At 37.0% G+C, this 12235-nt stretch overlaps 1 protein-coding gene, 1 long non-coding RNA gene and 1 pseudogene across 4 annotated transcripts; 2 read left to right on the top strand and 1 right to left on the bottom strand.

Moving 5' to 3' along the window:
• Positions 1-320: 320 nt before the first annotated feature.
• Positions 321-1071, bottom strand: LOC137747929 (thioredoxin-like fold domain-containing protein MRL7, chloroplastic pseudogene; annotated as a pseudogene).
• A 1696-nt stretch (positions 1072-2767) lies between these two features.
• Positions 2768-6780, top strand: LOC137748299 (F-box protein At5g51370). The gene is made up of 2 exons (XM_068488432.2): positions 2768-4088; positions 6050-6780. Exons 1-2 carry the CDS (start codon positions 2860-2862, stop codon positions 6321-6323), a joined length of 1503 nt encoding a protein of 500 aa, XP_068344533.2. The 5' UTR covers positions 2768-2859; the 3' UTR covers positions 6324-6780.
• A 1163-nt stretch (positions 6781-7943) lies between these two features.
• Positions 7944-11641, top strand: LOC137746169 (uncharacterized). 3 transcript variants are annotated; one of them, XR_015955685.1, is made up of 5 exons: positions 7944-8266; positions 8412-9155; positions 9424-9546; positions 9643-9705; positions 11306-11641. It is a non-coding gene; the product is annotated as an uncharacterized LOC137746169 (long non-coding RNA). The 3 variants fall into 3 exon arrangements; XR_015955686.1 differs by having other exon boundaries at positions 9092-9155; positions 9424-9705; XR_015955684.1 differs by having other exon boundaries at positions 9424-9705.
• The last annotated feature ends 594 nt before the right edge of the window (positions 11642-12235 follow it).

Raw genomic sequence — 12235 nt, 5'->3', positions numbered from 1 at the left:
GGTAAATGACAAAAAACTACCTCAACTATTGATTTCACGACACTATCATACCTCATCTTTTAAAATTGACAATGTCATACCTCATCTTTAGAATTTGGTCTAATGTTATACCTTCCGTTAGATTGACCATGAATTTCTCAGTTAAATGCTGACAAGGCTTGATCCGAGGCCCACTTTCTATTAAAAATTAATAAAATATTAAAAAAATAATAATTTACCCTAAAAAATATAAAAAAATTAAATTAAATTAAATTAAAAATAAAAAAATAAAAAATAAAAAATAAAAAACCTCATACACCCATCTTCCCTGACCCCTTCCTCTTCCTTGCAACCCAGATCCAAAACCCAAATCCCTTCCCTTGCAACCCCCAACCCCCTGCCCACCCATGCCAACATCATTCATCAATTAAATCATTGCAAAATTGGAAATCAACAAGGTCGATAACACGCATAACCGAGGAGGCAATCGATCTTTGGCATTCCAGTAGACCTTGACCGCCTTTTTGAGCTCTTTCAATGCCTTCCAATTCCTGCTTGCTCTGTTGTACCTCTCGAAAACAAGAACAAGAAGAAGACTTGGGTGAAAAGCAAAACTCTCCTTCCCAATCAATCTCAACCCCATTGTCACCCACCACGTTTCGAATTGGGTGGTTCTCGAAGTACAGTGAAGCCTGAATCCCCCACCCCACATCAGTATCCAACGGCCAATCCTTGCTCCCTTCCTCAACCACCATGCTCTTCTCCCTTCCAAAACCCTCATCCTCCTCCTCCTCCTCACCATCGTCCACTTTCCTCTTCATTACTTCATCTTTCTTCTCAATAATCTCTAGGTTTTGCTTTCTGATCAACGGAAACGTCCGATCAAGTTACTCCCGCACGTAATCTTCAACCGCCGCCGCTTCACTCCTACACCCGCGCCGCGGCTTTCTCGGAATCATCGTTGGAAACGTCTTGCCTAGCTCCTCACCTTCGTGTTCAGAAGTTTTCGTTTTATGGCTGCAATATTTTGGTTTCAGATTGGAGAGAGCTTTGAGGTCAGTGAGGTTGCAGGGAAGGGCAGGGAGAGGTGGGTTTTGGGGGGGGGGGGGGAGGGGGAGATGTTGGCATGGGTGGGAAAGGGGTCGGGGGTTGTAGGGAAGGGGTCAAGGAAGAATGGTGTTTGGGGTTTTTTTTTTTTTGTTTTTTTTTTTTTTTTTTCTAAAGGGTAAATTATTATTTTTTAATATTTTATTAATTTTTTAATAGAAAGTGGGCCTCAGTTCAAGCCACGTCAGCATTTAACTGAGAAATTCACGACCAATCTAACGGAAGGTATAACATTGGACCAAATTCTAAAGATGAGGTATGACATTGTCAATTTTAAAAGATGAGGTATGATAGTGTTATGAGACCAATAGTTGATGTAGTTTTGTGTAATTTACCTTATTATTTAACTTGATGAAAAACATAGGAAGTGCACAAGGATTAGTTGACCACTGTGAACCTATATTGGCTCCGCCCATGGTGCAAAACCCACCTCTTGTCGATGTGGTTTTTCAGTTTACTAAACCCCTCTTTTACTCCCCTGTTTTAATCCCATCTTATCTTCACTACTTTTTAAAGCTATCCAAACAAGATGGTTAAAAATGGGGATTTCCAAAACTTTTTTTTTTCTTTTTTCAATCCAAACCTCTTTTTAATCTTTTACCCAAACAAGCCCTTAGTATTCACTAGTGTAGAATATTGTTTGTGCTAAAAGAAATTTCTATCATACTTCATGGAAACAAAGTTTATATAGGTTTCATATTCTTCTACACAAAAAGGACGTATGTGTCCACCCTCCACATGCATATATTATTCCCTGGACAGATTTAGCTTTCTCCACATGAGGCACGAAGCTCTCTTGCCAACAAGAACAACTAATATAGAACTGATTTACATCCACAATGTTCAGATCCAATAATATATTGTCATATGAAAAAAAAAAAAAAAAAAACCCTTAAACATGTTAATATATTATTGAACAAAGATCCGGATTGATTAATTTGATGGATTTGATGAAAATTATCTGGAAAGGATCTCTTTCCCTCCACCACCTTCATTGACATCTAAAGGTGATGTGATGTATAAAAGCTAAGAATGTGTATAGAGTAGGGATTCCTCACTTCGTTACTCTAGTTAAATATTTTACTTTAAACTGTTAAATTATATTAAATTACGGATCACCAATTGAAATCATAATCAAAAAGTAGAAAACAACTGAATTGAATCATAAATAATCATCTAAAATAAATCGTCCTCTTTCATGTGTAATTATTAATTCGTTCTGCTGTCCAGCTTTGAATTGAAAACAAAAAAAGGTAACTGGAGGAGTTGGGAGTTGGAGAATTATGACTTGTACTTTCCATAACACAACCAGATGTTGTTACTTAAGTTACACCCCTTTCCCCTTTTAATGTCAGACAAACTTTATATCCAATTATAAGATTTTATCCTTTCGGAAAATTACACCTCATTCATTTGTTAAACAATTCTTTTCAGCCCAAAAACAACTCATCATCTTCTTATGAGCATTTTTACTCATCATCGTAAATTATTCATGTTTTTCAACGAGAGACCTCTGAATTATCAAAGTCTTATTTTTAGCCAATTTTCACATGCCTATCCCTATTTTATCGTAGATTCACCTGTACTGGATAACGGAGTCATTTTCTAGAAAGATAAAAAGACAGATAGACCGACTGTGATTGAGAAAAAGATTAGATTTTCACAGACCCTAACCCTAATTACTTAAAGGGTTCATTTATTTTTGTCTTGTCCCTCTCTCTTTCTGTCTCTGTGTGTGTGTGTCTCTCTCTATCTTCCAAAAAACTTTAATTAATGTCTCCAAATTCACCAGACAGAAAATCCGGAAGCCCAAAAAGATCACCACCGCCAGTTCTGTCCAAGCGGCCGCGCCCACTGAGCCTCCCGGACCAAGCTCTCAAGCATGTTATCATGAAGATGCAGCTCCAGAACCACTTGAACTCCCTCTCTCCCTCCACCGCCTCGCCGTCTCCCCACTCCGAGCCCGACCTCTCCTCCGCCTTCAATTCCCTTACCCTTGACCCGCCTGCACCCGATTCCACCTCCCTCCTCTCCGACAAGCTCCTCCTCCGCATCTTCTCCAAGCTCCCCATTTCCCACTACCTCCCCAACTCCCTCGTCTGCAAGCGGTGGCTGTACCTCCACGGCCGGCTGGTGAATTCCGTGAAGCTTTTCGATTGGGGGTTTTTGGACTCGGGTCGGGTTTTCGCCCGGTTCCCGAATCTGGACGATGTCGATATTGTTCATGCCTGCATTCGGTCCCCAAGGAATTCGGGGATTCTGGTAACCAGGAAGGCTTTGACTGTTCATATCGACTCGCTTTTTAGCCCCAATGGATTCATTGAGGAGAGCGATGTGTTGAAGAACAGTGTTGTGGACCATGGGCTGAGATTGATCGCTCAATCGTACCCGAATTTGCGGCGAATTGCGGTTATCGGCGCCAGTGAAAATGGGTTGGTGAGGATTGCTGAGGAGTGCCAGATATTGCAGGAATTGGAGCTGCATTGTTGTGGGGACTTGGCGTTGAAGGGAATTAGTGGGTGTAGGAACTTGCAGATTGTGAAACTGATTGGTTCTGTTGATGGGTTTTACAGGGCTGTGATTTCGGATATCGGGTTGACGATTTTAGCTCAGGGGTGTAGGAGGTTAGTGAAGCTTGAGCTCTGTGGGTGTGAAGGGAGCTATGATGGGATTAAGGCAATCGGGCAGTGCTGCCAAATGCTTGAGGAATTGACTCTCAGTGATCATAGGATGGATGGTGGCTGGTTGGCTGCTCTGCCCTTTTGTGGGAATTTGAAGACTTTGATGCTTCAGTCTTGCAAGAGCATTGACTCAAGCCCTGGCCCCGATGAGCATTTGGGGTCTTGTCCCACCATCGAGGAGTTGCTTTTGCGGCGGTGTCAGGTGCGGGATCAGCATGCTGTGAGATCTTTGTTCATGGTTTGTGAGGCTGTTAGGGATATTGTTTTGCAGGATTGTTGGGGATTGGTGGATGAAGTATTCGCATTTGCTAGCATTTGTAGGTACGAGATTTTTTTTCTTCCCATTTGTGTTTAGCTCTATTTGTTTCCTGAGATATGTTGAAGAAACTTAAGATTAGATTTTGTGTTATTTCTGACTTTACATTGTTGTGCAAATCGGTTATTTAGAAAAGAAAAATACTTTTACGTGCTATAAATGCTATCTCCATGGAAGATTATTAAAGGAGTATGCCATAGGAGATGGTTGTATTGTTTGTCCATATATTATCTGTTTTGTACTAAATGGGAGATGTATGGTCGTAAAGTATGCAAATAGTTAAACATGGCTTATTGCTTTTAGATCTGTGGTTCTTCTGTAGCGAGCGTACCTGACTAATTAATCTTTCAGCAGCAAAACCTTTTTTAGGCATTGCGTTAATGGAAATACCAATCATAAGATGTGTCGTGTTAGAATTTCTGTCATTTAGGAAAGAGATTCCGGAATAGTTGGAGGGTCGTCACTATGAGACTCCACCGATGGTGATAGGGTAGGGCAGTTTTCTTCTTCAAAAAATTTTGAAAGACACACAGTCCCTAACTAATGGCATGTATTTATTGTAAGCACTCCCATGGAAAGATCAGAAATAAACTTTGAGAATGCTCTGCCACTAAGGCTAGAACTGCCTTGGAATGGCCCATCTAAATTCTAAATTCTTTGGGAGTCCCACCTTTGTCTTTTTTACTAAATTGCACAATTTGCGTAATGCAGTCATCAAAGCTTTATTAAACAATAATTAAGCAAATCAAAACTTATACCATATTTGTTTGGCCTCCAACTCCTATGGTGTTTGATCTAGGAACTTGAGCCTCATAAAATTCCAAATATTTGAATGTCTCAAATAGCTTCAATAATTCCGTTATGAGACTTGTTTTCATGATGTGGATTGATACCTTTATAATTACCTTCATATAATCTTAGTCGGATGTTGTGCAAGGGTTTGATGAGTTGTTCTCAATTGTCAACTCTAAAGTTTTAAAGTTCAGTGGATTGTTACCCAATTAAGTCTAAAGTTTCAAATTGTAAATAACATTTGCCTAGTTTTTGTATGGGGACCTTAGAAATGGGTGGTTCAGATCTTCTTATCACAATGAGGGTTAGGCGTGCACACTATGATCCCTCTTAATAGGTTTTCTACGCATTATGATTTCCATAAAGAGACATAGGATACTTTGGACAAAACAAAAAAATGAACTCAAATAAGTTTCAGCAAGTTGGAACTTGAATACAGACACAATAAGGCTGTGGTGTCCACTATTCTTGGAAGTGCATTTTCCAATTGGTCAGATATGCATTCTGTGGAAAATTGAGAGGTTCCTCCAAATTATTGGAACACCATTTTTTTTTTAATTTATGGTGCATGAGGAGGAAAGTTCTTGAGTTCAGATGGTATAAAACTGCATTTGTATCCAAGAATAGTTGGTAAAAGGTGATGTTCCAGAGGTTTTCACCATTTGGTATTGTCAGAAAAAGGAAAATATTTAGAGTCGCTTGAAGATTGTCTGTGGATTCATTTTGCTAGCAAGAATAAGGCGGTAACAATTTGGAAAAGTCAGTTTTGATATATGCCCATTAAAAAAACATTTCCTCTCAAGCGATGTTGAACTTTGTAGTTTTTGGGATGGTTAGAAAAAGTAGTTGTCTTGGTATATTGCCTTCTTACATGTCTTCATGAACATATGTCTTTACTGCAGAGTATTGATATGAACTGAAATCTGTTGGCTGCATGCAGAGATCAGTTTGTATTTTTTTTTATTCTATGAATTTTGTGCTTTTTACCTTCATCTTTTGCCTTTTGAAGATTTATTTTGCCATAAATATTTTGATTGAACTTCTCCCCATTTGTATGTACGAGTAGCCATCATTATTATCTTTATAATCTAGCTTGAGATCGATGTTAAGCAAGACCTATTAATTAATGTCAAGTTTGATGGTTGTTAATCTTTTTACTCTTTCCATCATGCAGGAGGGTGAAGCTGGTTGCTCTAGAAGGATGCTCACTGCTGACAACAGGAGGTCTGGAGTCAGTACTCCTTTGCTGGAAAGAGCTTCAAAGGCTTCGAGTAGTATCATGTAACAATGTAACGGACAGTGAAATTACTCCTGCCTTAGCAACCTTATTTTCTGTTCTTAAAGAGTTGACATGGCGACCGAATTCCAAAGCTCTCTTATCAGCAAGTCTTGCAGAGGCTGGAGTGGGAATGAAAGGTGGTAGGTTTTTCAAGAGATTAAAGCCTTGACTCCACTGCTTATGACGGGGAATCTTGACCTGTTCAGTGAGCATCCTCATATTGGGCAGCTGTTCAGTGTTTGGATCAACACAGAAGATAGATAGATTGAAATGTTATTTAGATGTTCAGCGTTGTGATGATCGAGGGGTCATTTGCTTCCTTGCCCACAGAAACCATACCGAGTGCAGGTCAGTGTCAAGTTGTCGGTGTTATTTAAGACTAGACCTGTTTCTCTAATATTCAGCAAGGTTAGACGTGCTAGTTTGGTTATTTTAAATAGCTGTACTGACTTGCTAGGAGTTAAGAGTAAGCAAACACATGGGTAGAGTTTATCAACTCTTTCGACATCGTCGATATGTAACAATGTAACATTTACTAGGAATGAACTTCTTTTACCTCAAAGTGTAGTGGCATTATGCGTGTTCATTGTGTTCTCATGCAACTGTTATGGGATTATTTTTCGTCATCTTGGTGTTAATGACTCATCTCATTTTGGCGTTCAAGTTTCTTCAACGTTGTCAGTAACGTGGTCGATATATTTCGATAAAGTTTGAGAGTATACAAGATTAGTTGATCATGTACCTTTATTATCAAGGAAAGTTCATGAATCGCAACAGTACCTGTAATTTGTTGTCGATGCATATTTTCATGGAAATTTTTTAACTTGAATCAGGGAAACCTTACCCTTAGCTTTGAACTTAGAACCTTGAACTTTTGAATGGAAAATTTTCTCGTACTAAGTGATGACCGGGAGATTAATGCTTTCAACTAACAGAGCTATAAGAACGTTGTGGAATGGCAATTAATCTCATATGTAATACGTGGATTAGAATGATGGCCTAGAGACCACGAAAAGTAAAAAGGTTTGTTTGGCAAGTGTTTTTAAATGACTAGAAGTGTTATTTAGAGAAAATATTTTTGGATTTCAAAAACACTTGAAGGGCTTTTTGCTAAAAGCACCAGTTATTTGATTCTTACTTGAAAATAGTATGCGTATAATGTTTGGTTTAATTACCTTTTAATCTTCTTTTCCCTTTCTCTCATTTTGGCACTTCCAATTTAGAGCAAATTATACAAAATTATCTCAGCTATGAGTCGAATCACAATCTCATATCTCATGTTTTAAAAATTATAATGTCATACCTCATCTTACGAATTTATTGCAATGTCAGACCTTTTTCTATCAATTTCCTTGTTAAATGCTAACGTAGCTTGAGATGGGATCCACTCTCCAAACCCAACTGGATTAGAAAATTAATTAAATATTAAAAAAAAAAACAAATATTTTTATTAAAAATGGGACCCATACCTTACAAACCCAGCTTCCCTCTTCTTTCCCAGTTGCACCGTTTCTAACCCAACCTGCCTTCAATTTATATACAAATATACCCATGGTGGGTCTAGTTCACAAATTTCACTACCGTTGCATTTGAAAAAAAAAAAATAAAATAAAATAAATAAATAAATACAGATATCACTTTATATTTATTATATCAGTAAGAAATCTTGCTTTATCAGCTGTTTTGGGTTCCTATTTATCCGGACGGATTTGCCCCTTATTTTCTTCACAATTTATAACCTTCTTTTAGATCGTGCAGTAAATTACCAATTTTGCCCATGGTAGACGCGTGTTGCTGAGGGAAGGGGGTTGAATTTACGCATGTTAGTCATCTGGGAAAGGGAGAAGGGTGGAAAACCAGAGCTCTTCCATTTGCTTCCACAGATTTCTCTGGCTCTCTCTCAAGCCCGGAACTGCCAGATGGTTCATGCAGATCATCGGAACAGCAGTTCACCCACTCTCGACTTCTCTCTCAAGAATCGCACTGCAACACCAGTCGACATTTCAGAGCCTACGTCTTGAACTCTCTCGCTCTCACGGAACAACCGCCACCCCCATCTTTCGGCTCGAATTTTGTGGGTTTTGAAGAGCAGCAGCGACATGCAAATATACGGTACCCTTTTCTTCTTTCTGTATTTTTTTTTTTTTTTTGGTTTAATTTTGTATTTTTCATTACATGCATGGTGGATTTATCATTGGTAACTATTAAATCGCTTTCAAATTGTGTTTAATCTGTGTTTTGAATTTTGAATTTGCAGCCTGATCTTCCACTGGAGCATCCAAATTTTGCATTTGTGTATCTAATGACAGAAACCTTTACAAATTCAAAATTTGAAGCCAAGATACCACCGTCCATATACTTGCAACCCAAATATTGTTAAAAACGAAGAAACAATGCTAAAATCCAAATTTTACATTTGGTTATAGCTTTTGTGTAACTGAGCTCTTAGGTCTGAGTGCGTCTTTGTTTTCATAAAGTTTTGGAATTTTGAGATTTTCTTCTTGGATTTTGTTAATTGGCTTGCTTCGTTGTGAATTTTTTATTTTTTATTTTTATCTTGAACTGATAATATGATGTCTTTCAATTTCTAGCTGTGGATTTATGTTGTGATCTTTTGGTGATTAATCGGGTAATGATTTGCATATGATTATTTATAGAATATTCATAATTATTTCACAAGATTTGTGCTTGCACTTGCTTTCTTTTCTTTTCTTTTTTTTTTTTTTTTTTGGGGAGTCTGGAAAAATAGTGCATCTGTTTTTGTATGTGATTTGAAACTTGAAAAACATATATGAATTATTCTTTGTGCTTTGGCCATGAAGGGTATTAGCAGGTTGTTCCCCATAAGAGAAAATGATTGAAAAAGAAGATTTTTTTTATTTGTTGGTTGATTTGTGTATGGACTATGTATTATTTTTTTTTTGGGATTTTGTGTAGAAAGTGCTGTGGAAACAGCAAAGCAATGCAAGGGCAGGATCTGATCGGTCGTACTCAAACAGGGGTTTGTTTCTCAAATTGTGTTCATTAGTTAGATTATTAATGTGCTTTTGTAGGGGTTTTCAATATGATTTTCTAATTTCTCTTTCTTTTCTTTGGTTTTTGAACTATCTATGTGATATATGTTTGGTTATAAAAGAAAAATGAATAAAACAAAGAGATGCAGCAATTGGAAACATGGCTGCAAGTGATAAGGCAGAGTCTTTGTTTTGAATCACTGTACTACTTTTGTAGTGTATGCATGCTTAAGCGAAATTCAAATTGTAATACAGGATCTTAGGGTTGTGCAAAATGGTGTACAAAAATACACACGAGTCGGAATTGTGAAACCAAGTCAACTCTCACTTAGAAGTATAAGTACTAGGAGTCCTGGCACGAGGATTTTAACCAACATGGTTGGATTTCTGAACTTCATTATATTTCCGTGTATTTTTCTTATATAGAATGCGTCTATCTGGGGATCGAAACACGTCCTTTTTCTGAATTTTCAGGGCATGAAAATTTATGCTTGGGCGGTACCCCTATTTCAAGGCAAATGAGACCATTCGACGATGGTAATTGGTAACCCAATGCTTTCTTTGTTGTTTTTCCTTAATGGGTTAACGATTCCTTGCTTTTTACTGAGTTTTTGGCTATGTGCATTTTGTATTTCTAAGCTTCAAGGCACATTTTCCCAGTACATATAATTGTTTTCGTAATTTAATATTCAGCACCGCTTGCCAATTTATTGCATGAAAATTTTGAATATCAATGTTAAACTAAATTACACTAGAAGTGGCTGTAAACACTAGAACAGCCTTCCGGCAAATCAGTCTTTAATTGTCTTCCACATAATTGATTTTCTATAATCACAGATCTTATTTCTTTGATTTTGCATGGAATGGACAATAGCCATAATTCACAGTCTCAGTGGTTTGGAAAACATATGGTAAACAAATGGATAATATGTTTACCTGATTATCTATTTGTACAATAAGGAATTTTTTTTGGAAATATGGTTATCTTTTCTGGTCTAGAAGGGGATTTACAATGCAATGTCAAAAAGAGTTTTGAGTTTTAGTTTACTGGCAATGTAATGGAATATGTGTTATATTTATATGAGTTTGATAGTTATTACATCCTATTAGCTATGTTCCTTTTTAGAAGCTTTGATCAGAGCATTGCTTTATGACAATTGTGATTGATCTTGATTGGGATCATTTTGGCATGGGTTGAGAGGTAGCTTTTGTGTCTTGAAAATCTTGAAACAATGTATCCTATGATTTTTTTAAACAAAGCTTTTGCCTACACATAATTTCGTTTGGTTTTAAAAATAGGAATGCCAATTATGCTACTGCTCAGTCTTTAGATTTATGTAATGGATAGATTTAGTTGTTACTCAATTGTTCAGTGATTATTGATAACACCTCTTCTGCAAAAATTATTAAAACTTACGTGCATTTTAACTTAAATTATGTTTTTCTTATAAACATACTTGATCAAGCATGAACTATTTATCGTGATAGGAAGGTAGGTAGGTACCAAGTGATCAAATTGCTGAAAAAGGTCCACTCCAACTGATAGAAAACCAGATTCCTTTCCACCAATAAAACACGAAGTAACCATGCTTTGTGCTTATTTTTTATACAATATAAATCTATTGATGTCAAAATTCATTGTAAGTATTTAATAATTAATTTTGGGAATTGTTATTATCATTTTAAAAATCTCATTCTACACTCCTCACAAGTGTATTTTTCTTCCTAATTATAGAAAGTTTGGAGTACCAAATGATATTTTTAGAATGTCAATAACAATTCCTTTAATGTTTTGAGAAATAACTTTGAATTTTTGGTTTTATTTTTTCTGATTTTCGAAGTGGTTGTGGTAACTGGTTCTTTTGAACCAGTTTAATCGGTTTTAGTGATTGCATGTGGAGTGGGGTTTTGAATTTGTTTAGCCTATCTCAAAAGTTCAAGATTATATTTTCCTTCATTTTCTTAAGTAACCAAACAGAAAATTAGCTCTCTCTCCTTTGTTTGGTTTAACTTTACCAATAGAAACTTTAAAAGTTTCTTAAGTTACTTCAACTAATAAGTTTGAAATAATTGAATACTTGAAAATTGGGTTTCGTTTGATTGTTTGTGCTAATTGGGCTAATCTTTTGTTATGTAGCAACAAGGAGAAATGAGTCAGTCGGAGGACTCTAAAAGATGATTGTTGTTGTTGTTGCTATAGATATGCCGACGGATCCTTTGAAGGGAGAGTTAGGCTTGGGTTGCGAAGCGGGATAATCCTTTGCATTGCTATCAATAAAGTTCAAACTGGAGCTGTGCCCAAGGTGACCCTGATCCTCTGATCCTTTTCCAAATTCTCACATTTGAGGTTGTTATTGAATGGTATGCATATGGAATAGGAGAAGCTTTGAAACAAGAATACGTGTACAAAACAATATTTTATATTAATGATTTTGAAGTTACAATCTCTTTGTAATTTGGTCCTCTGATTCTATCTTCGTAAGGTGTGGGTTTGTGGATGAGCTGTTAATCCAAATGGCCGTTGGGGCTTGATCTAGGGATGAACAATTGATGAATGGATCTTCAAGGGCCGTTGGAGCTTAAATTTGAAGAACAGTTGTTTGTTGATCCAAGGGCCGTCGAGGCTTGATCTTAGCATGAACAGGTGATGAACGATGAACACTTTCTTCAAGGGTCGTCAGGGCTTGATCTTGAAGGTTGAGGGAAGTTTCTTCAAGCGTCGTCGGGGCTTGATATTGAAGGAGGATTTTGACGAAGAACGAAGAGGTTTTTACTTATCCTTCAGGATTTGCTTGAGAGCTTTAGAGTTTCAAAGTTTCAAGGTTTTTGTGTGATGTTAATTCCTCCCTTTTCTCTTGATGGAGAAGTCTATTTATAGGCTTTGAGAGTGAATCACTACCATCCATTTTTTTTGATTAAGTAAGTGGATGTTGTAGGTGAAATAAGTGGAGTTGGTAGGTGAAGTAAGTGTGTGATGTATGTGAAATGAATGTAGTTTGTAGGTGAAATGAATGTGTGGTGTAGGTGAAATGAATAAAGGTTGTAATTTTAATGCATTGGTCAACAT

This window comes from Pyrus communis, chromosome 2 (genome assembly GCF_041283825.1).
Source record: "Pyrus communis isolate YQ-2024b chromosome 2, ASM4128382v1, whole genome shotgun sequence".
Classification (NCBI taxonomy): domain Eukaryota; kingdom Viridiplantae; phylum Streptophyta; class Magnoliopsida; order Rosales; family Rosaceae; genus Pyrus; species Pyrus communis.
Note: the sequence above shows the minus strand (reverse complement) of the source record. Positions and strands in the feature narration are given on the sequence as shown.

Coding starts and splice junctions, on each gene's coding strand:
- LOC137748299 (XM_068488432.2), top strand. CDS start 2,860: ATGTCTCCAAATTCACCAGACAGAAAATCCGGAAGCCCAAAAAGATCA. Junction 4,089..6,049: donor GCATTTGCTAGCATTTGTAG/GTACGAGATTTT, acceptor TCCATCATGCAG/GAGGGTGAAGCTGGTTGCTC.